General features: G+C 46.9%; 1 protein-coding gene across 1 annotated transcript in view; it reads left to right on the forward strand.

Moving 5' to 3' along the window:
* The window catches only part of LOC129100956 (zinc finger SWIM domain-containing protein 6-like), a 44,668-nt gene that overhangs the window by 1,469 nt on the left and 18,075 nt on the right, over window positions 1-25,124 (forward strand). The window contains exon 2 of the mRNA XM_054610522.1: window positions 23,174-23,530. Within this exon, the coding sequence (XP_054466497.1) occupies window positions 23,174-23,530 (357 nt within the window). The remainder of the gene's footprint in view (window positions 1-23,173; window positions 23,531-25,124) is intronic.

Raw genomic sequence — 25,124 nt, forward strand, 5'->3', positions numbered from 1 at the left:
CAGAGAATGTGCAGTGCACAATAGTAGCCATGGAGCAGGCAGGCAGACAGACAGGCAGGCAGCTCTCCCTCCCTCTCTGGCCTGTTTACCAGATTCCCCAGCATTAGACTCATTTGTGTGCTCACTCTTTTGGGGCTTTAGGGAGCTGAACACTCAGCACAGGGTAAAATAGTGTACGCCGTCAGTGAGGAGTTTCCTGTAAGTGTGTCCGTGTGATTTGGAGAGTGATCCGAAATAGTGACAAAGAGGGGAATGGGGTCATTTTCTTTGGCCGTGCATTTGTTTTTGTGTGTGAGAAAGAGAAAAAGAGAGAGAGAGAGAGAGAGAGAAAAGATTATGCGTGGGGGTTTGATAAACACAGGGGGGATTGTGCATGCATCTGTGTGTGTGCATGTGTGTGTCTTCGTCTGCACGGGCTGTCAGTCTCATCCCGCATGCTCACAGAGAGTGGAGGATGACAGGCGAGTACACAGCGGGAGGAGGGCATGTTATGCTGATTGCAATTTTCGCCTCAGATTTTTTTTTTTTTTTTTTTTCTTTTTTGGGGGCTGGGGGAAAATAAAGCCAAGGAAGAGAAAAAATGATAAATAAAAGATGTAATCTACTCCAGGGGACAGGCAGCCACTGGAGGATGAGGGCTTAAAAGCAGGGCAGCATGGGAGGGGGCTGTCAGCCACATCACACACCACATGTATTGGCCCATCAAACACATACAGTGGGGTCTGGCCTGGAAAAAAAGTGCAGGGTGGTTGTGAGGCTGTGTTTGTGAGTGCATGCAAGCGTGCATTGGCTTTGTGTGGCTTCTAGTGTGTGTGTGCTGTCAGTGGGATGGGATTCGGTGTTGATGATGAAAGACAGTAGAGCAATAGAATAGATGCCGAGGTTATTGTGTACGGGGGGGAAAGCTAATATACTTGAATGGATCTGCTGTCGCTGTATTCCTTTCCTCCCCCTCTCATCTCCTCCACCTCCCTCTCTCCCAAGTGAGCAGCTATAAAACTCTCCATATTTACTCCCCTAAGGCCAACTACCAGCCCCCAGTCTCCTGTGATTATTTATCTTTTTCTCAAAGACATTAATCACATGCTTTTTCCTTTTTTTTTTCACCCCTCCATCTCTTTCCATATATCAGTGCTGCAGAGGGAACGGATAGGGGGGGATGGCGTTTAAGGGGAAGAGCAATAGATGGGGTGATATCAAAAAAAAGAGGGGAAGCCTGGAGGGGAAAAAGTGGGTGGAAAATGCAAAAGAGGAAAGAGGCATTGAAATGGTGATTGCAAGAGAAGGGGATGTCTGGAAGTAAAGAATGAAGCGCGGAGAATGGGAGAGAGTGAGATGGATGGGTTGTTCTTCCTCCCATGCGAGCTCATCTGTTCCGATGCCAGCCTTCGAGATAAATATTCATATATGAATGCAAGTGTTATCTAGCAGTCCACTGCTCCTCCTGTTACAGCGGTGTTATAACAAACCCGGCTCCAGCCCCTCTTTCACCCTTTCTACTGTCGAATCGGTGATGAATTTGTCAGCTGCTGAGCAGATAGCCGAACACATACCTAACCTCAACCTGTGTGAAAAGGCCCTGTGTGCGATAATACATTCAAAACTGCGGATGAACATAATGAAATATGCACATAGTTACGGTAAAACAGCCCCATAACAACCGCTGTCTGTCTTGAAAATGACATTGTCACGAGCTGATCACGGAAGCATCAATAAATCTCACCGGTGTGCCAACTTTTCTTTAGCTTGTCAATCAGGCCGAGCCGTTGCCTTAACTGAGCATCGTTTACCGGCGTAAAAAAACTTCCAGAGCTGCCCGCTCTGATCACAGCATCTGTTCTCCGGCCCCCTCGTGTAATTCAGACTCGACAGCTCATCACGCTGAAAGGAAGGCTAGCATTATGGTGCCCCGTCCTCTAATTATAGAATCCTAATCCTATGGCTCTAACATGGCATGACAAAGCATGTTTGCACTTCATTACCCTCCTTCCTGTTTGAGTCCTCCAGTCTGGGTCAAGTTCATCCCCTCTTGTCTCTCATTCACATATGACATGTCCTGTCCTGCTCCTCCCCCCTTTGACCCCCCTTATCTGCCTTCAGGGCTTTGTGCCAGGAGGTAAATAAACCATAACCCCCCCACCACCACCATCGCCACCGCACACGCACACACACACACACACACACACCACCACCACCACCACCACCGCCACACGCACACACACACACACACACACACACACACACACACACACACACACACACACACACACACACACACACACACACACACACACACACCACCTCACTCTCACTATCCTCTTACCGTAAGCCCTGTGTCCCTATGGAGCGACATACTGATGCCTGGCATATGTCTCTCTCTGCAATGTCATTAGCGTGAGCTACATGCTAAAGCCTATTTATCCAGCTCCCCTTGTTAGGCTAATTATTCACATGAAGCTACATGTCGTTTTATCATGCCGCTGCCCCAAATCTGAGTGATGAGGTTGTTGATGGCTGCTTTAAATTCGACCAGAATGAAAGCAGATATGCACATCCTGGAGACTATTTTGGTGTATTTTCCATGGCGGTATCGTTGGACTAGATAGCCTATATTATTTTGCCGTTCCGCTGCTTAAAATACCACTGAATGTCCATGGCAGTCATGCCTGTTTGAGTGTGAATGTCATCCTCCTCTGCTCCACCTATTTCTGAGACGACTATGTGTGTGTCTGTCTTGGGCTTCTGCACGCTCATAACTCAGGTTAATTTGTTCACGCTCGGGAGAATCTTAATTAGGTTTCTGCGTCATCTACTCTCACTCTCACCCTCTTTTTATCATGATGTCAATGAAACGGTGAAATAACAACCGGGCTGGTGGTTCCCTGCTTTTTAACCTGCTCTTTTTTTTTCATTTAGTAACACGGATTTGAATATCCTAACACAGGCTCTCCTAAACCTTACGCTTAGCTCATAAAATGCATGCATTAGGAGCCATATGTCATTTCATGTTGACTTTACTAAACGTGCGCTTAGCATACAGGCAGATCCGTGGCAATATCTGACATAATTTACAACAATACAACACATAGGCTCAGACAACACCCTCAAAACCAAATGGGCTGATAAAACAACAAAGAGTATTTGCACACACACTGGTAGGTTACTGTTTGTGTGACAAAAGCGTGAGCCAAATGCCAAGGAGAAACCAGCACCACTTACAAAGGTGGGTTGACACTGAGCATTGTTTGTGCAAGAACACGCTCATGCACAAACACACACATTTTTTCACCCTGGACAATTTATTTTTTTAAACTAAGAATTCACAAAGCTTTTCAAAGGGCTTCTTGAGGACTAACATCGACATTGCAAGCATTTTGTCCACGAAGGTGCAGAATTTAAGATGCCAAACGTGAATCTTGCACTGCCATGTTGTCTGTGAGAAGCTTCCAGGCCGAGCTGGATTTTTTGATGGGTGAGGGCCCATTGTTGTTGTTTGTGTGTGGGCTGTTTCTTTTCATGTGGGCGGATCTGGTTTGATTTTCCTGTTAAGTTAGGGAAAATCCTTTATCTTTTTACAATGCCCCGTCAAGATTGAGCCCACATGCCTGCCACCAGACACAGAATGAGACAGAACAGATATACTGTTAAACTGTGTGAAACCAAAGCGTTTTAAAGAGGCAGGACCGAGACGCTGACACAGAATGACACGAGACTTTTGAAAAACGTTCCTGCAAATAACGTTTGATGTTATTTTAATAATAAGCTAAGGAGCAGTTATTTTTTAAGGAATCTGGGGAGGAAAACCTTAAAGTCAGTAAAGCAGATGCCGTTTGTTGACCAAGCTCTTAGGTGAGAGCGTTGAAGGAGCAGTGATCCTGGATCTGGTGCCTCAGGTTTACCCCCAGCCATGTGACTATCCCTGGGCTTGTATCGTCATGGAAACATGGCTGAGCCTAGAGCTAGTGTAAACAAATGGCCGTCCAAGAGGGAGAGAGAAAGAGAGAGAGAGGGGCAGCAACCGCATCCATGTGAAGAGACATTGAGTCTTTGGGGAAAGTGCTCTCTCTGACTGACTGTGTGCATCTGAGAGAGCCAGATTCCAGGCCTTTGTCCCATTATGGTGGCTGAATGGGGAAAAAGATAGGATACATTTCAGCTGTCGCTTAATGGGAATACGCTAGCTTAGTGTTTCTTTGTGCAAATGTGTGCACATGATGTTTTTATAGACAAAATATTGTGCATTATTTATTTAACAATGATTTAAATGTAATATCACTAGAGTTTGCTATGTAACCTTGCTTGGTGTTGGATAATAGCAGGATAATAAGTTATTGTTTTTTCCCTTTTTAGTTGCACAGAATATCTTCCTTGTAAACTGAAGTAAGCGTGAGCATCCCTGTAAATTTGAAATGTGTTTACGTGATAATTACTATCATTCTACTCATAATGAGCTTCAGCTCAAGCTCAGTTTCCGTCTTTGATTACTTAAAGACAGCCCGCTTTTTTTTTGTCTGGGTGGCCCCCTCAGAGATTAAACCTATAAAGCAAACCCTGACGTTGTGGTGCTGTGCGGATGACCAGTGGTTCTTCAGCTTGCTCTGACATGTTCCCTACCACGTCAGAAGTTTCCAGAAGGTCCCAAACCTTGACACAGCCCCAACTCCAGACTCTAACCAACCCCAGACCCAGATGTGCCTCTAGATAGATTATTCCCACCCACAGACCATAACTTCCACAAGCCAGGCGTGTTCCATCTCCTACGCCCAGCCATAACGCTCTCCTGCTCTTCCCGTTTCCAAGACCGTACCCGAGATGTGCCATTAGACAGCTCCTTCTGCCGTCTCCAGCTAGCTGGGTCGGCTTTATTTCCAGTCCTTCCACCTGACTGGAGCCAGCCTCCCTCCCAGTCCCATTCCTGGTCCCAGACATAGCCGCTTCCTCCCCTCCCCTCTTAAATCACTGTTCCCAGCTCCAGCTCTAGCCACCTTGCATCTGCCACGCTCCCAGGGCCTATTACCAAGCTGCCCAAAATTACCCTGCACGCTAATACTGGCTCGTTTTCAGAGCCGCTCGATGTACAAGATCAGCGTGCATCGCCCCTGTTAAAATAAACCAGCTAAAGTAATAAAGCTCCACTGTGAGCTCTCTTACGTCTGCCCCAGTCCCTGTTCCAGCCTGACTTGTCTCCTGTCCCAGACTGTGGCTGCTGGGTGTGCGTCAGCACAGCTCCTCGGCTGGCTGACTCTGTCTAGGAATCCAGTGCTCTTTCCACAGAGCTCCTGCCCCTCTCTTCACTCTGAGCACAGGGAACATAGCAGAGGGAGCACGCGATAGAAAGTCCACTAAATCCACAATGACAAGGCCCTATTAAAAGCTGTTTTTTTTCTATTTCATTTAATGACTTTTATCACCAGCCGCCCTTCTCTCTTCGATTTGGCAATAATAACAACAGGGGAATGCAGCACTCAGCGTTCTCCTATCTGATGCTCCCTTTCACTTTTTTTTCTATTTAATGAATTCCTCTTTGCACCAATGGGCTGCTGAAATAAGCACAAAGCAGGCCAAGACTCTGCTTACTGCAGTGGAAGGTTCAATGTATGTGTCCTGTGTGTGTGTGTGTGTGTGTGTGTGTGTGTGTGTGTGTGTGTGTGTGTGTGTGTGTGTGTGTGTGTGTGTGTGTGTGTGTGTGTGTGTGTGTGTGTGTGTGTGTGTGTGTGTGTGTGTGTGTGTGTGTGTGTGTGTGTGTGTGTGTGTGCATTTACTACATGAGTATGAGAATAAAGGCTACACATGCTGCCACAGAACAGAGCCTCTCTGTTCAGCAGTTTGGTCAACAGCTGTTTCTCTACAGAAGCCAAACAGCTCTGGATCAGACTAAAGGCTACAGATGATATTTTTGTGTGTGTGTGTGTGTTTGTTTGTTTGTTTGTGCGTGAACACAATTCAGGTATACTTTGCTGAGAGAGCAGAAAGTTAGTACCTGCTGTTGTCCCAGATTAAGGGCATTCTTTTGATCCATCCCAGGCAAAAACGAAGGGTACAGCAAAGAATATCTCACCTTTGGCTCCTAGTGCTTGGTCTATAATATTAAAATGTATTTTCTCCACCAGATACCGACACAGGACTTTCAGTAGATGGTGGATTCTTTCAGCCCGTTTGATTATCTGTGTGTGAATACGAGCATGTGCGTGTATGACTTAACACAGTGTGTTAATGGCTCAGCTAGCGTGTTTATGGCCGTGTGACAGGCTGAATAAAGGTGAGGCTTGTTAATGATAAGAGGGTGGATGACATTCCCGTCTGTCATCATTCCCACACTATCCCATTTCCACTCCTGCGCACACACACACACACACACACACACACACACACACACACACACACACACACACACACACACACACACACACACACACACACACACACGACTAGGTGCCCGAGAGTAAACAACAGCAGAGGACGAGGGTTTACCTGCCGCTGACCCCTATCGCACACTCACACAGACGGAGGTGTTCTCTCATCGACCAGTCCCTCCCCCCCAGCATGGAGCTGCCCCAATGCTGACCTCTTCACATGACCCCCAGGGACTTACTAAAGCCAAAGGTCAATCTGGTCAGACTTGTCCCTCCGGTGGCCGATTGCTCTGCTTGACAGACGGGCCCATGCTCACATTATTATTTCCCAATAAACATCACCTGAGCAAAGGGAAAGATCGCTCGCCCCGATTGAGTGTTGACGTCCTTTGCGTGTTCCAATAAGCAATTTCTCACCTGAGAAATCAGTCAAAGAGGGGACAAAGCACATGCCCGGTTTAGTTTTTTACCCTTTTGTGGAACAATCGGGGAACCAGAGCCAGATTAGAAGGGGTGGGTGAGTTTGCCCCGTTCTCTCTTCTTGCCCCCGCAGGCTGGAGTGCTGTGTGAGCTATGCGGAGGAGGAGGAGGAGGAGGAGGTCCTGAGAGTGTGAGGTGACTGTGGCTGCGCCTGGTCCAACGATGCCGTGGCTGTGTGGCATGTGAGACATGCATTCAGCGCTCTGTGGAGGAGCCGGGCTGAATAGAGCTAGAAAGGCTCTCCAGGCATGAGAGACGGACAAAGAGAGAGAGAATGAGAGAGATTCAAAGGGAGGGAGAGGACGCCTTTCAGCTGAATGGAATCTGGTTTCACCCTCTAAAGAGTTTTGTCTTGAAGGAGTTCTTTCCTTTTCTCTCTTGCTCATTTCTTTGCTTGCTTGCTTTTTTTTGTTTCTTACCTCATTCCTTCCCTTCATCGTCCTGTCGTCTTATTATCTCACTCTTCTACTTCTAATCACTCCATACCTGTGCCTATCCTCCTTCTCTTTCATGCATTCCTTCCTTGTGTTTATAAGTACTCATGATCTCTTTTTTTCCCCCTCCCCTTCTCAATTTTCCAGCTTCATTTCCCAAGCCAGGCAATAGAAACTCATATCTTATTTACACTGCCCCTATCTAGATACAGCATGTTTCCATAGTGTTTCCTGTGTCTAAACTCCCAAAGGGAGGCTAGCCGGCTAGCTAGCCTCTGCTGGTTGTGCTGTCAGTGCTAGCAGTCTGCATCCAGACCTCAGGGGCTATCACTGTTTCTACATTTAGAAGCTCTCTGTTTACCGCGGTCTGGAATTAGCAGAGGAACAAGACGTGGCCTATTTGCTGCACATTAAAACTTTCTCTGAAGTTTTAATGCGATCCCCACCCGGATTTTTCCCAGGTCATTGAGGACCAATCGTGGAACCTTTTCAGGGTTTGGCATGCTTTGCCCTTCAGGAATAAATCTGGTACCATTTTTAGTTTTATGTTACCCCCGCCCAACCTCCCCCCTACTCCAAATCTCATACCAACACTTTTGTGGAAACAGAGCCATGTGAGTCGTTTATCTGATGCACTGAATGAGCAGGTCAAATTCTTGCTCAATGACACATTGTTTATTGCATAGGTCAAGTCACAGGATCAAGGGTTTTACTCAGGCTGGGTATTGAACCTCAGTATTTTTTGGTATTGGAAGCTAGCATCAAATGTCTGGTCTAATTCATAATCTTCAGTTTTATATGGACACAGTCTTTACATGGCTGTGTATGTTATACAATATTTAACATCTTAGAATTTCTTATGTTTCAAAAAAAAGAAGAGAATCATGCTTTTATTTGTCAAAGTAAGGTACGGGAAAAATATATATCTAAACTCAAACTGGGTTATCAGTTTTGGTAGCGAAACCACACCCAGTTTTGAAAGAGTGTTGTAGTTGCTGGGTTTGAATCAGATTATTTTGGGGTACATCCTTCGCCATAAGCCTTTGCCAGAAAAAATCCTGTGACTTCTTTCTATCAATAGCGGCCAGCAGGAAATTGGCAACATAAATCATGTTGTGTCTTCGCCATGCTCGGCTCACACAGACTTGAGTGTAGGTGAAGTTCAGATCTTCCATTGTTGTTTCTCTGCCACCGTGTGTTAATGCCACCCTGTCCGTCTGCATTCCTGCCCGGAAACCCCACTATCCAACTGCCTGCCTGTCTGTCTGGCTAGCTGTTAGCTGGCTAGCTGTCCCTCCTGGGTTGCTACATCACCTCACCTCCTACCCACCCCACCCCCCTCACAGCCAGTGACAGCCCAAGCCCAGGGAGACGTGGGTAATGGTCCTCTCTGATGTACAGCCTGACTCAATTGGACTGGATGGCAGACACACGCCTAAAATAACAAAAGGAGGGGGAGAGAAAGGGAGGGGGTGGAGAGGGAGGAGGGGGTGGGGGGAGGGAAGGAGCGAAGCGATCGATAAAGCAGGGACACATCGCCTAATAAAGATTTATTCCTTTTTTTTTTTTTTTCTCCACCCCTTGCCATCCGCCTTGGCAGGGCAGAGAGGGGGGTGGAGGAGAGAATGTGATTAGTGGACTTCTTCTCCCAGGGTGCATCTGATAGCATGTACGTACACGCGCACGGCAGCATGTATACCCCGATGCATTGCGTGTACTTTTTACATCTCTTGTGTGCTTATTGCACGCGTCTCTCCTCCTCTCCCGAGAGTAAAAGGGGGTTAAAAAACAGTCTCTGTCGTTTGTTCTGCCGGCAGTGGCACTAGCAGCTGTGTCCCTGCCTCTCTCTCTCTCTCTCTCTCTCTCTCTCTCTCTCTCTCTCTCTCTCTCTCTCTCTCTCTCTCTCTCTCTCTCTCAGCTCTCTCTCTCTGTGTCAGCTAATATTTAGTTAATCTTTGGTCTGGGACCTACGGGACTGGCCGGAGCTCCTGGTGCCCCATCCATCTCGCACTGATCTATATTCCACGCTGGATCCCTGTGCCATTAACCACCACCAAGGGGAGGAGAGGAGGGGGGAAAGAAAGAGGCGCAGAGGTAGAACGAAGAGGAAAGGGCAGATGGGTGGAGGGAGAGCTGTGGAGAGACAAGAGAGTGATGGAGAGGAAGCAGTGAGGGGGGGGCTGTGCTGTCTACCATCTCAACACTGAATGAGAGGGGAACAGAGTAGAAGAGGCAGGTCGGCTATTCAAACCATGCACATAAATGTCTCTTCCTAATATCGAGGAAAAGTCTTGTAGAAAAAATGTTAGGCTTTTTGTTTATTTTTGGAGCATACAACTCCGATTCTTCTCTCCCACCGCCTCCTATTTCCTGCCTGTCTGATCAAGTCTTCTACATAGGAGAGCAGGAGGTGTTACTTAAATCCAGCTGTAAACAGTGTGTCCACAAGCAGGTGTGAAAGGTTGAGGAGGTAAAAGGTGGCGTAGGTGGAGGTGGAGGGAGGGGGGGGGGGAAGAAGGCAGAGGGTGTGGGAGTGAGCGATCCTTATGCATTGAGCAGGCCGCTTCATTTATATGCATTGTGTAGTTATGAAGGGGATCCACCTGTGAAGGCTCCAAGTGCTGAGTCACTCGCTAACGCGCAGACTAAATGCTTTTATCTCCGACGCCTGGTCCATCTGAATGGAATATAATAGGCCATAAAGTGCTCTGCTAGCAGCGGCTGCTCGCCCCGTGGCAAATCCTCGGCCCTCGCTCCCTTCCTCCAAATCTCATTTCGCCACTTTTGTGGAAACAAAGCATGGACGTGCTCTTTCTTTAATCATCTTTTTTTTTTATCCTCTCTTCACTGTTTTTCCTCTTCTTCCCATCCTTCTCTCCTTGTTGTTCCTCCCCCAGTGCTTCTCAGGCAGCCACAGAGAGCTCTCTCTGTCTACAAACTCCCTTCGTGCCTCCTCCCCCCTTCCGTCATGTGTTAACCCATCTCTGCTGCTGCTGCTGCTGCTGCGTGTGCGTGTGCGTGTGTGTGTGTGTGTGTGGCACCTGTTTGGGATCTCGGTGTGCGTTTAGGGTCACGCCTGCAGGTCGTGCGTAATGAATAGCTGGGCTGTCGCTGAAGCACAACTGGCTGAGAAGGAGGTCGCCGTGAGAATAGCGCACTGAAGGAAAGGTGGAGGATGGAGAGATGGATGGCTGGATGATGGGAGGGAGGGAGGGAGGGAGAGAGGGAGGGGAGGAATGAGGGAGCAGGAGGACCAGTGAGGGAGGAAGGGAAGAGTGGTTTGCGAAGCCAGTGAGCCTTAACCACCTTCTGTCAGTCTGTCTGCTCTCAGCGCTGTTTTCTCTCTCATAGGAATCTAATGGCTTTTCCACTGTCCTCTTTCCAAACCTCCACCACCACCCTCTACCCCCGTCTCCCTCCTTTCTCTCCCTCTCTAATGCTGTGCTGTTTTTTAATTCTCCTTCTCCTCTCACTTTCCGTTTCTCGGTTAAGACTGTCCTCCCCTGCTACCTTCCTCCTCCCTCTCTCTCTCCTCACGTCCTTCCAGCTGTTGGCCAGGGGAACAGCTGACTAAATCTAAAGCTCGGGCCCCTGGCTCTGAACCCCGGCCCCCGGCTCTGCCACAGCCTCCTCCTATTCTCAATCCCTTCCTCCCTCCTCTGGCCTCTAGCCCTGGCTCCTCTCTCAGCAGCCCCAGCTCGGGCCCTGGCCCTGCCTCTGAGCCTCGGCTCCAGCAGTTCTCCTCCAACCATCCCCCTCCATCCCACTTCGGAGCTGAAAAGCCTCAAAAACCTTTCTCTTTTTCTCTCTCTCTCTCTCTCCCTGTTTTGCCTATAAGCCTGCCCTCTCTCTTTCTCCCCCTTTCTGTTTTTTCACTCTGAATTTTTAGCTAATTCACTTTCCCTCCCTCCCTCCCTCCCTCCCTCCCTTGCTGCTCTGACGGGCTGTAGCTGGGCCCCTGGTACTGTCCCAACGAATCTGGACTGAGGCCTCATCCAGGTTGGCCGCAGTTCAGTTCCCTGGCTCCCATACCCAGCTCTCTCTCTCTCTCTCTCTCTCTCTCTCTCTCTCTCTCTCTCTCTCTCTCTCTCTCTCTCTCTCTGGCTAGTAACGTTAGTCACTGTAACTCATTGTGGCTCGCTTCACTCCAAGCCACGTTCCGCTTGTACGTTTTTGGTCGTTTCCGGCTCCACACTTCCCCCCGCGAAGCTCTTTGAGTCCCCGTGTGTCTCTTTGTCTCCCTGCTCGCGCACTTCTCTCTAACTTGTGTAGACAGGCTCGGCCCCAGCGCAAACACATTCGCTCAGCACTCAGAGGCGTGCGTCATGCGAGAGCGTGAAAGCATATGACAGATGATTGGCAGCAGGGGGAGGATGGGGAAAAGCAGTGAGAATGGGGAAGTGGGCCTTGTCGCATCTCCAGGCAAGCCGGGGGCTCGAGTTTGATCGCTGCCCGGGGAAGGGAGCCTTTGCATTGCCTCCCCCTCCCTCCTTCCCCAACCTCCCTGGCTGTCAGAGTGAGGCTGCGGGCTTGTGTGATTATAGGTGCAGGCCCAGGTTCCGCCATCGCTTTTCTGAACAGACGATGCCCACAGAAGACACCTGTCAATGCTCCTCCTCCTCTCTGACACCCAACAGCTCTGAGATGAGCGACACAGGGCTGACAGAATAAAGTTCAGAGAGCACCCCACAGCTATACGCTGGGACACACACACACACACACACACACACACACACACACACACACACACACACACACACACACACACACACACACACACACACACACACACACACACACACACACACACACGTTCCCTTTGTGTAGAAGCAGGCCAAGGAGAGCAGAGTTGGTCTGTGCCGGTTGAAGCAACATCAGAATCCTCTGGAACACCTCGCAACTCCTCACAGATTATTATTCAGCCCACTCCCTCTCTGTTTGATGCCCAATACAGCCTTCCACGTCCTGCTGCCTTTGTTGTGATTTTGTGTTGTTTTTGTTTTTGTGTGTGGGGAGGAATTTTTTGGGGGGAGAGAAAGGAAGTAAGAGTTTCCTTTTGGAGTCACGTTTTCTCTGGTTGACTGACAGATACGGGCCGATGAAAGCAAAAAATCGCATTGTGCCGCGGACTTCAAAGGTTTCTGTGTTCCTCCGTTTATTGGCAACAACGCACAACAACCTCTCTCCCCGATGTGGATTCTTCAAAATAGGGAAGGGAAAAAGCTAGTTCGAAACAGAGGCAGATGACAAAGAAGCTACCATCCAAACAGCCAGAGGGGGAAGAAGGGAGGAGGAGGAGGAGGAGGGGTGCTAAATAATCAGACCTAAGCAATGTAACCGAATCGGACTGCTTTTCAGAAGCGTTTCCAATCAAAACGGGGCTTTTAATGCGCACTGATTCTGATACCAGGGATGTTTGAGTAGAAAAAAAGTGACTGCTTGAAGTTGTAAAGAGCTCTGTCTGCTTTGGGGCGAGCTCTGGTACCTTAATGAGGCCTTTTTTTGCATGTGCGTGTGTTTTGTATGGACCAGCGCAACAGTAATTAACTAAGTGTTAAAGCTAAGAAGAAGTAAGCCGCTTGGTTCTGCTCTTCTAACCTTATAGACCCCCCCCTTCATTATTCCTCTTGTCCAGGATGGCACCCATTGACTGCCACTGACCTAATTTGGGCAAATTTCACTGACCTACTTCATGGGTGAATGCTGACTTGCCCACGGGAGGGGATTCTCTCTCACACACACACACACACACACACACACACACACACACACACACACACACACACACACACACACACACACACACACACACACACAAGCGTACACACGCACACATATTCTTTTCCATTCTTATCATTAAAACGCAGACCCTCAACCTCCTTTACGGTTGCTATGGCGCCAGGCATGTACCCCCAGCAGTTGTGCCCGACACCCTGCTCGATCCCCCATTTACCCCCCCCCCCGTCATATGTAGCCTCCGTCAGCACTCAAATGAAGGTAATGAGGATCTCAGAGTGCAGACACGTGGTGAAATATAAACAAAGCAGTTGCCCTTTTGTTTCATTTGGTCTCAGAGGTGACATAGTCCTTCACTTCACAAGTCTCTGAAGAGACATAATCAGCGTAATTGCATACGGATATGATTATTCTTCCGTCGCCTATGAAAGTGGTGACTTGAAAAAATTTGATTGAACAAAGTGGGGATGCTTTGCGCACAAGCACAGACAATCACAGTAATTCCTCAGCAAAGTTAGATGGAGGGAGAGGTAGAGAGTCCTGTTTATGGAGCAATGGTGATCCCACAGGATTGGCATCTTTAACCCACTTGTATTAAAACGAATTCATGCATCATTGTGTTCCTCTAGCAGAATAATTCCCAGTTGTCCGGGCACATACGGTCCTCTTGAGGGTTTTTTGCAAAAGGGCTTTGTCATAGTTGGATTAGTTTGGCCCCTTTTTTAACGTGGAGATGATTAGTAATAAACTTCTCTGCCTGCAGCCTCCCACGAGGAAATGGTAGTTGGAAGCAAGTCTAACCTGATTCAGTGTTTTCGGTCACGCTCACGTGTTAGTCTCTGCAAGCTTTTGTGCAGTCGCGCTTGTGTTTGAGAAAGAATGAGTGGTATTTGTTTCCATGTGCGCAGACCTGCCCTGCTCGTGTTTGCCCACATGTGTGCCCCCAACAAATGCGACCCATGAGTGCAAACACACGCATGCACGCACGCACTGGACATGCGTTGTCATGGCAACACATACAAATGTCAACAAAAGAGGCTCCAGGTTGAACATTGTCTCCCTCTCGTCCAGTAGGGTGCAATTTATCTCAATGTAGCCGTGATAGGCAGCTATTCACATGAAACGAGAGCTGTTTCTGGGAAATGGGTCTCTCTGAAGGTTTTGATGTCGGCCGCCTGCTTTTAGCCCGAGAGTGGAAACCTAAACCATCTAGAGAGGAGCAAGAGAGGGAGAGGAGCGAGCTGTGAACCTACTGAGAGAGCTCAGTTCCCCGGTGCGGTTGCAGCTCTTCACCCTGAAAGTCCCCCACCGCTTGGAGAAGGCCAAGCGTAGCGTGTGATTTCAGATGCTTACAGTTTGCACTGAGTAAACCTAACCCCTCTTGCTTTATAGCTTATCCTTAAGAGAGTGGTCCTAACATCAACGTCAATATTTACAGGAATAGCCCGCAGGCAAGAGAATCGACCACCACGATTCAGCAGAGACGGAGGCAACCTTTCTCTAGCTCCCCCTCCTGCGTCTTTCCCTCACTCGTCTTCATCCCGGTAATTCTCCGTCTCTGCCGCAGCTCGTCGATCACGGCGCCAGGTGGCTGAGATATTTGTATTTTGGGTTGCCTTTGTTTTGTATTTGTGTGTCTGTGTTTGTGTGCGTACAAGGTGCGCCCCGTATACATGCGCAGCAGCATCTTTCGACAGGGCCGCGGCTTTGACACAGGCTCAGCGGCTGGTTGAGAGATGCTGGATGACGCGTGTCAAGTGGTATTAAATGTGAGAGAACCTCCCCTCCTCCTTCGTTCACTCCCCCCTCTGCTCTGCCCATCCCTCCGCCATGGACTGTGTCTGCTGCGGTTAGTGTGAGCTATGACACTTTTCAGCAGGGTTTTTAGGGGGGAGGCCCCACGTCTGATGTACGAGGCCTCACATCTCTGTGGGTGGAGGGGACACTTTGGCCTAAATAAGCTCTGGGAAGGTCAATGGATATACAGCTGAATAGTTACGGTGCACACACATACCATGCCACGCGTGCTTGCTCTTTGTTATTGCATTAACCAAACAGTTCTGTGTTAAGGTGGTTAGTGCGTGAGCTACATATTTGTCTGTGACAATGATAATTGCTTGCTAATTGCTCATGAATGGGTGAGTATTTTAGTGGTTGCAGTTCTTTTGTGTTGACTTCAAGGAGGTTTTTAAATCCAGGTCACTCTCAGTCAGCATACCTATATATTTAGATGATTACACGTGCTTGTGTTCACTGTGTTTAAGAAGAAATACAAAGAGATAGGTGTATATCAGCCACTAGGAAGAAGGAAAGTGGCATGTAAGAGGTTAACCTATTTCCCGGCGAAAGTATCATTTCTCTGTGGTGTTTGGGTGTGTTTGCACACGTGTGTGTGTGTGTGTGTGTGTCTGCTTCCGTGTGTGTCAGGTAATAATGAGGAAGTATGAGCAGTGTGCCTGTGTGCTCAGTGTTATAATGGAACTGCCTGAGCAGGGCAATGTTGGGCAAGGTGTGTGTGTGCATGTCGAATGTGGCATGCGCCGTCGAAAACAGAGAACAGCGGGTGTGACCTCAGTGACTCCAGGAAGGAAGGGGTTAAGCACGAGCCGGCAGGGCTGCATGGGCTGCGTTACGCAAACTGGCGGCTGGCTGGAGCTGAAAGGGGAAGTGCTGAGCTCAGAGGAACACTGGCTCACAGCCATCGCTCCCCTCCTCCCTCCACTGAATGCCCCCCTGCCCTCCCTCCGCCTCCCCTGGCCCTCTTCCCCACCTCCCCGCTACAGCTGAGCGCTCCCCATGCTTCCCACCGCCAGGCGTGGTGATGTGTGTTTGTGTGTCTGTGTGCCTGTGCTGGAATGCAGCTTCCCCCTCGGCTGGGGCCTGTGTGTGTATGTGTATGTTTTTGTGGGTGTGGGTGTGCACGTGTTGTTGTGTGTGTGTGTGTGTGTGTGTGTGTGTGTGTGTGTGTGTGTGTGTGTGTGTGTGTGTGTGTCTGTCTGGAATGATGCCTCCCCTTGTCTAGTGTGTGACGTCAGTACACACAACGGGTCAGCTTAGGGCTAGGCAATGTACTGTGTGTGTGCGTGTGCGTGTGTTTGTGTGTGTGTGTGTCGTGGGAGGGGGGAAACAGGGGAGGAGTCAGTTATTGGAGAGAGAAAAAGGAAAGAGGAGGGGCTGTTTGTGAGCAGAAGGAGGTTGACTGCAGGGAGTCACTGAAGCCAGTATGCGTGCATGCATGAAGGCATCATGAGTGTGTGTCAAAGGGTGGGGTAGCGTGTGTGTGTGTGTGTGTGTGTGTGCGTGCATGAATGCGGGGGCGTATGGTGGTAGAGTGTGTCGGGTGACTTTCCAAATGAAACGGGAAGGGTAAAGAGTGTAAGGTTGTTTCTTGGCGTGGACAAGTGAACCTAAAAACACACATACTCACACATGTGTGCACACAGTCATGTGGTAGTTTTTCAGTCCAGTGCTGTTGGTGCCCAGCTATTTTCATATGCAAATGACTTCTGTTCACTTTCAGCCATGTTGGCTTCCACAGTAAGGCCTTTTTGTCTGTTCGCTGTACTAGCTTCACATAATCTTTTTTGCATACTTTCAAATTTCTTTACCTTATTTTTGTGTTTTGAGCTTTGGGGTCGAGACTAATTTTTGATTAATCTCAAAAGGATTTAAAGGGCAAAGTTCAAATTAAGCAAGAGAAACACATCTGTAATCAATTCCGACAAGCACAGCAAATGTCTTTTTGGCACTCTTTCTGTGTGTAAATTATGTGTGAGACCCAACAAGCACAGCACCCGTCTCACAAACACACAATCCGAAACCGATTCCGAATCATGTATCGCAATGTTCTTTGTTTATGCCATTTTACAATATGTGTCCTCTCAACTAACACACTGGCTCATCTCAGCCCAGACCCCCTTCCTTCACAAGGAGAAGGACGGCAGCTCTATAATGTGTCGGCTGCATGGGTTTGTCGTTAGAAAGATACTAAATCCATGAAGCAGCAGACAATGGCTTTTCAATGGATCCCATTACCTCCGTCTATAGCTTGCGTGGCTCTGCTGGGACAGACCTCTGCTAATTACACACATTCATTTCCAGCCAGCTGTAATTTCATTCACACTAATGAACCTTGCACACGGATTGCGATAATGTATAGTTAATGTACAGCCAGGAGACAGAATTAGCAGGCTCCTGGCTTCTCCAGTGACAGAGATTTGTCGAATAGCGGCTAAAGGCACAGTTCACCCAATACCACACGGCTGCCTTTCTGAAATTACACCCAATAGTAATTTTAGACCAACGTGGAAGGCTATTATATGTCTAAGAGAACTATTGCTGCCTTGTTAGACATATCATTTGATAAAAAACAAGACATCTAAAACAATTTGTGTATCTGTATAGCTGTTTCAGACATTGCTGTTATCTTGTTATCAACAGCTGTGACATTAGGGTTCGTAGCTAAGGTAAAGGACATTGTAATTTGAACTGAAAAGAATAGTTGAAATTTAGGGAAATACACTTATTTGCTTACTCTCCAGTGAGTTAGATGACAAGATAGATACAACTTTTATCCGTACAGTAAATATGGAGCTACTGCCAGCAGTTATGATAGCTTAGCGTAGCATTAGCATGAGGAAACAGCTAGCCTGGCTCAGTTGAAGTGTAACTAAGACTACCCTCCAACAGGGGGGTCAGGAAGTAGCTGCTCCTGGGCAAGAAATGGTGAGGCACATATTCCCCCTTTAAAACCAAATATCTTCTGGAGTCTGCACTTGGGTCTGTGTGCAGGTTAAACAAAAGAGAGATGATGTGGGCTGTTAGAGGAGCTAAAAGGAGAATTGTCTTCCCTTTGGAAGGAGACAAGCTAGCTGTTTCCCCCTGTTCCCAGTCTTTGTGCTAAGCTAAGCTAACAAGTTGCTGGCCCCAGCTTTATATTTACCTTTAAGACATGTCAGAGCTATCATTATTCTCTTCTCAATCCTTCCAAGAAAACTTACTTACCCAAAATGTTAAACTATTCCTTTGACAGAATCCCTACCCAAGCTAGTTTCTTGCAACCTTGTCTTTCATCTCTTACTAACAGAACTCATTTTCTCATCAATTTATCCTTTTTGTCTTGAGTCTATCACATCCCCGAACTGAGGCTTCGCTGTCTCTCCGCACCGGTCATCCCTCTGAACGCCCAACCTCAGCAGAGCGGTAACGCCGGCACTGCTTGACAGGCCCAATCCAGCAAAATTAGAATCCATTTTGAAAGTGATAGTTAGAAAATTGCAAGTCATTCCTGATGCACCGCATGACAACTAAGTGGCAGCAGCCCAGTAGTGGACTGTCATTTCAACCGCCAGCTGATGACAACTCCAATCACCCACACAGCCGTCAATACACACACACAGACACGCACACACACACACACACTTTTATTCTCTCCCGCCCATCCCTGTGATTAGCATGCATATTTTGCTGTCAGACTCTGAAGCGGAAGTAAAAGCATTGAAATTCATAGAATATCTCAAAAATATTAATTTATGCTCGTTTGTGTCTGTCGGGATAAGCATTCAGAGCGTAGGAAAAAAAGGACGCTTTTCGGTTTGTGCATGTGTGTGGATGATGAAAACACACCCGGGGAGAAAGAGGCTCTCTGGTCTACCAGAGGGTTTAAGGCATAAATATGGCCGCCTCTGGAGCTCAGCTGTGTTATTCCAGCCCGTCCCACACCTAGGACACACACACACACACACACACACGCCTGGAGCAAGGTCTCCTGCAGGATAGCATTGATCTCTGTTTATAGTCTCTGTATGGGTGCTTCCTTATAGGACCACACACACATGTGCTCATTGTTGCTGTATGATGCTCAAAGGACTTGTATTTGTCTTTATAAGCGTATTAATTGGGCCAGTTCAAGGAACCGCGTTGAAGAGAATCACTGCTGTGGGTCGGATGGAGCCGGTGTCGGAGGTGGGGGGTCGGCCAACAATTCCCAAGACCTTTCCTCCAACCGGCTGCAGAGCCCTGCTCGTCGTCAGTCGTGGTTCAGATCTCCTTTCAGTGGGGCCTCTCGGTTCAGTCCGGCCAAACAGATTGGATTCCAGTCCAAGCGGCTTTTTCTCAGTAATGGTTTTATCTATCTATGGTCAACACGGAGGAGGATCCCACATTAAAGCTCTGGCTACTGCAGGTGATCCCCTGTGGATGGGAGAAGCTCCAGCAGCACTAGAGTCAGATTAAGGTGTTGCTTTCTGTCTGCCTGCAGTTCAGGAGGTAATTTGATTAATGTGCGAGGCTAAAGTGAACCGGCGCAGGCGGAAGGGGCCTTAAATATCTATTTGCTCCCTCTGTTTCTCCCTCTTTGCTTTTGTTGACTCGCTTTCACACCAGCCCATTTGTTTCATCTTACTTCTCCCACTGAAATCAATCATGTATTCAGAATCTCTCACTCTCACACACACACACACACAAACACACAAATATAGCAGACGAGCGCTGTCTGAACCGCATGGTGCCATATTAGATTTAGGTGACAGTCACTCACGAAACCAATTCGGCCAATAAACTTAATGACCTCCCCACTGCTGGGCCTGAATTTTCCCCTTTGACTTGGAATCTTAATTTGATTGCGGAAATATATGTATGTTGCTCAATCTAATTTACTCCAGTGATTTTGGAACACTGAGCACTTTTGTGCTTAGGCAAGCAAACCTTTCAGGCCCGGATCCCGATCCCCGCCGCCTGCCTTCATGTGGGAAGCTAAATCCTGTTTTATAGGGAGCGTATAAAGGCGGCATTCTTCCGTCACAGCAGATGTATGTTGAAGGAGTTGCAGGTCTTAGTCGGGGCCTTTCCTCCCTGAAATAAGAGCAGGAGTCCGGTATTTCTGGGCCCCCCTCCTTGTTGAATAGACAGAAGTGGTCCTCCTGGTCAAGAGAGCGCATGATGGCTTATCGGCACTTATGCAAGTTCAAAACCAGGCAGAAAGATAGAGCGAAGTGCTATTTTGGGGTAAATGCTTTGATCTGCGTCCCCCAAAAAGTGTGGGTGGTCCGCGGGCCTTTGTGGGTTTTGAACATATGTATATATATATATATAATATATATATATAGGCTAATTCCTCGCTCACTCTTTCACACACTGTTCTTGCTGCCTTTACACGGCTCTCCTTGGGCCAAGTGTGATTTCACCGGGGCGGTCACAAGAGGTTTCTAGGGCAACCTCACAGAGGCCTTGTTCTAAAAATGGCCGCCATGGTTACTTTGAAAGCCAACCCTGGCCTCTTGAACATGCGGAGAAAAGAGCCCTCAGCACCACTCGGGGAGGGGAGCTGGGTGGACTGGGTGAGGGGGGGAAACCAGGCTCTTTAATAGCTAGCACATGAGACATTGAAGGTTTCATACCCACCCAACCAGGAGTCATGGGAGGTGTGTATGTGTATCTGTGTGTGTGCATGTGAGTGTGTGTTTTTGTGTGTACCTAAACAGTAATAGCCCTGTACTCAGTGCTTGGCTAAATTAAAAGGGCATTTTTGGCGTGAGGGGCCAGTTTTTGGTGCCCAGACGATTGGACGGGGAAAGGCGAAACTCATTACCTACCCATCTGTCAGAGAGCGAGAGAGAAAGAGCTGTGGGAATGCGGATGGAGGGAGGGATGGAGGGATGCATGAAAGGGGGCTTGGAAGTGGAGAGAGTGAGAGTGTCCATTAAAGCGGAGGGGAACACAGCGGAGGATACCTCTTTTATCACTATGTAGTTTTCATACTCCATGTGTTTTAGTTTTTCTTTAAAAGAAGTATTGCTGTTAATTTTCCCTACGAAAACAAAAAAAAACATATGCAAAAGAAACTGCAGCTGCTTTTACGAGGAGTGTGTGTGTGTGTGTGTGTGTGTGTGTGTGTGTGTGTGTGTGTGTGTGTGTGTGCGTGTGCGTGTGGGGAAGAGAGTGTGTGTTTGTATCAGAGGTTGATTTTTCTTTGAGCTCTCTCAGCCCCACATGTTTTTGATGTTCTCTTTTTCTCTCCCCTCTCTGGACCAGAGGCCACTATTGAAACATAAGCTTGTGTCCACACACACACACACACACACAACACACACACACACACACACACACACACACACACACACACACACACACACACACACACACACACACACATATACTGTATCAATGTATCAGCAAGTATTACGAGCCATTGCTCATTTGTAAGTTGTTATACAGCTTAGTAAGTTATCTCTTTCTACAAGCAGCTGCACCATGTAAACCTTTTTGTGTCGTTTAAGACTGACTCAGTACATCTGTCCGTCTGTCTGTCTGTCTGTCTGTCTGTCTGTCTGTCTGTCTGTCTGTCTGTCTGTCTGTCTGTCTGTCACAGCCGTAGACATATAGGCTTTGCAGATGCAAGTGGCTGCCATATTGGATCCACACCCCTCTTCTGTGTATATTGTTGACGAACATGTACTTCCTCTGCCAGCTGGCTTTCAGAATGGGGAAAAAAAGCATATCTCCATGGCAATGTTCTGCAGTTCTGCCCCGTTGGATATTTGCAGCCAACGCGTCTGAGTTCTGCAAAACAATAACAAAACTTTGCTGTTTCTGTTGTGATCTTTGCAAATGTAGCAGGATTACAGCATCCTTGCTAATGGAGCTGTTTTAGATTGATAAACTTGTCCGAGGCGTCAGTGGAACTGATGTAGATACCCTTTAAATGGATTTCATCACTGTGTCTTTTTTGCAAACTGCTTTAGTGAACTGTAGAGGACAAATATAAGGCCTATATTTACTTTTATATCTATACTATAGCCAAGGGTTGTGACCCTGTGTATTCCTTCTTATTCGCCTGCATTCTTACTGCACCCCTTAACCATCAGAGTTTTGACATAACCTCTGTTCATCTCGCTTATTTACCCCTCACCCCACCTCCATCTCTATCCTATGAAATATTCAACTCCTGCCCCTCCCCTTTCTTACCTAATTCAGAGGCCCAGAAGACGCTTTGATACATGCGTTAATACGTGCTTGGTACTGCAGTGATGCGTGTACTCATCCCTTTGATAAACGTATTTAAGAGATGTACGTCGTTGCCGGGTGCGCATGCATTTCAGTGATCTCTCCTGTGCACATAAATGCATTCATAAGCTGCACTCTGTCTCCCTTAACCACTCCCATTATTAATAAATGCATGATCTCACGCAGCGGCTCAGTGTGTGCGTACATGTGTGCCTCTTTCATATGCTTACTCGTGTGTGTTTTAGGCCACTGCCAGGGAACCCCGCCCCACTCATTCATATTCATCCTCCGCATAATGACTAGCCGTGCCTCCGGATAGCGCAGTCAGGATAAGATCAAACATTATATTCAAACAAGAGGCTGTATAATTCATACTGTAACAGCCGCGCTCACTGCTCACTTCCTCATCTCGTTCTCGGTTCCTCTTGCAGTGGATTGTCCCGACCTGAGTTCCTGCGTCTAGATATCAGGCTCACTGACTCTCAGTCAGGGTCGTAACAGCGGTTATGCAGCTGGTCCCGATCAGGTTCTCATAATGAGAGAACATGAGGCCTTTTGGCAGGTGACTGTGACCAACTGGTTCTGCTCCGTCCTAATGTGCAAGAGATTTGTTGACTAATTTCGTTTACTAAAGGGCACATTCAATGACTTGATCAAGTCCTTCAATTTCTCCTTCAACCTGGCTTTGTTGGCTCATTGGGACGATAGATGCCTGATCTTATCTCTTGTCTTATTTAATGATGATTGGTTGAACCTCTGATCTTGTAGTAACAAACAAAGTTGCTGGGCTTGAAACTTAATGACTAAAAATTGCGCTATTTGTTCATTACTAAATAAGTAAAACAAAGGAATTAAGTAGGCAACGATTATGCTCATTAAGGATTCATCTGAGGATTGTTTTTCTTTTAAGTTCACACAGCCCAGATGTTCAATTAACTAACACTTTAGATAAATAACATTTGAAAGACATTTCAGTGACTGGAACCAGTGAAATTTTGGCACTTTTGTCATGAAAAATTTCCTTAATAACATTTAATCTTTAGTTGACTATCTAAATTAAAGCCTGAAGGAGGAAATGAGGGAAGAAAAGATACCTCTACATACATTATAAATATGAGATTTAAAGGATCTTTCTTGAAAAAATAATATTCTTTCTCTCTTTCTCAGGTTTCCATCTCAGCGGCACAGTGACGGACCCCGCCACACCCTCGACCCCGGAGCTCGTTTGCAGCGTCAGCGTCAGCTTCGACCGCTGCAAGATCACGGCAGTAACATGCACCTGCGGCAACAAAGACATCTTCTACTGCGCCCATGTAGTGGCGCTGTCGCTTTACAGAGTACGGAAGCCTGAGCAGGTCAAACTGCACCTGCCCATCTCGGAAACCCTCTTCCAGATGAGCAGAGACCAGCTACAGAAGTTTGTCCAGTACCTGATTTCAGTCCACCACACCGAAGTGTTGCCAACCGCACAGAAGCTGGCCGACGAGATTCTGTCGCAGAACTCCGAGATCAACCAGGTCCACGGTGAGGGAACGTGTGTGTGTGTGTTTGTGTGTGTGTCAGTGAGTGTGGAGAAAGTCATGGACGTTATTATGATCATGCAGAGGTGTGTGTGTGTGTGTGTTTTCCTGCCTCCTAGATGCAGGCGTGTATTGACTGCGCGATGAAGGTAAAGTGTGGCAGGATCAATGTTACTCATTAGTGAGATCCAGACAGTAAAGCAGAGACTGTGTGCTGCTAATCAACACTATAGACCTGTTATTTACCTCTGAGAGCGAGAGAACGATACAGAAACGGAGACGAAGAGGTTAGCAGGGAGATCAAGAAAGCTGCATATCTCTTGTTATCGATACTGTTCTTGCTGCTTACCTTAATAAAACAGGGGGAGACTGAAGGGCAAACAACACAGAGAGAAAGGAGCCAGTGAAAACTGGAGAGGAAAGCATGAAAAAGTGTGTTAACGTCAAACTGGATTGTATCTCAGAAGGAAAAAAAGAAGGAAAAAGGAATAGAGGGAAGGAAAGGCGGTCTGAAATAGAGGCATGCATGGAGAAAGTTTAGGTGAAGTAGTTTGAAAAGAATGAGAAACGGGGATGAAAAGAAGCAAGATGGAAGGGGAAAGAAAATAGAGATGGAAACTTGTGGGAATGGAGGACAAATATAAATGAGCGACCCAGAGAATGAGAGAGATCTTCATCACAAAAGTGCAGTGACAAAGATTTTTTTATTTATTTCAAAAGTTGACAGCCTATTGATTTGTTGCCCTAACATCAATAATCCTGTAAAACTAAAACGTGTCATTTGGTTTAAAGTATCTGAAAGAGTTACTTACACACTTCCTTTCTTTCAGAAGTGCAGTCCTTTATTTCATTGTTGTTCACATTTTCATTGTAGGAAATAACATCACAGTAGTTTTGAAATATTACAGTAAGAAACAGGCATAATGTACTCTCTCCCTAATGTGGTATAAAAAAAATAAATGTTGCTGAATTGTTAAAACAACAGCACAACATGTCAGTGTTTCACTTAAATGTTACGATATTACTTGGATCATCTTTTAGCTTCACTCTGGGCTGTTTTCATAAAAAAGGCTTGAATACTGTACAAAATAAATTAGGATAATATTAATGGAGGAAGGCAGACAACATGAGATTATGCCACATTCAAAATATTGATGTTAAATTACAATTGCGGCCCATTTTATTTTGTGAGCTGTAATAAATTGACAGAGGCTTTTCTGTTTGTTTCTAAAATTGTTCCCACCTGCATATCCACAGTTTATATTTTTATATTTAATGGCTGATAAACACAAATATGATTTGTGAAAGCGATATGTTAAGGCACATAGTGGCTGTTAGATTACTAAAAAATGATTGCAAATGATTATTTTTATTATTTTAGATGAAACTGACCCTTATTTTCTCAAATAATCACATAAAATGTCAGAGAATAGTAAACTCACAATTTCCTGTATTCATGTTGCAAGTTTGTCTGATTAGCAGTGAAAAACCTAAAGCCTTTCAGTTTGCCACCATGTTCGATCAGTAAATCCTCACTTTTGATGAGCTGAAATCAGAATATGCTTGTCCTTTTTTTCCTTGTAAAAAAATAGAAAATT

This window comes from Anoplopoma fimbria, chromosome 13 (assembly GCF_027596085.1).
Source record: "Anoplopoma fimbria isolate UVic2021 breed Golden Eagle Sablefish chromosome 13, Afim_UVic_2022, whole genome shotgun sequence".
NCBI lineage: Eukaryota > Metazoa > Chordata > Actinopteri > Perciformes > Anoplopomatidae > Anoplopoma > Anoplopoma fimbria.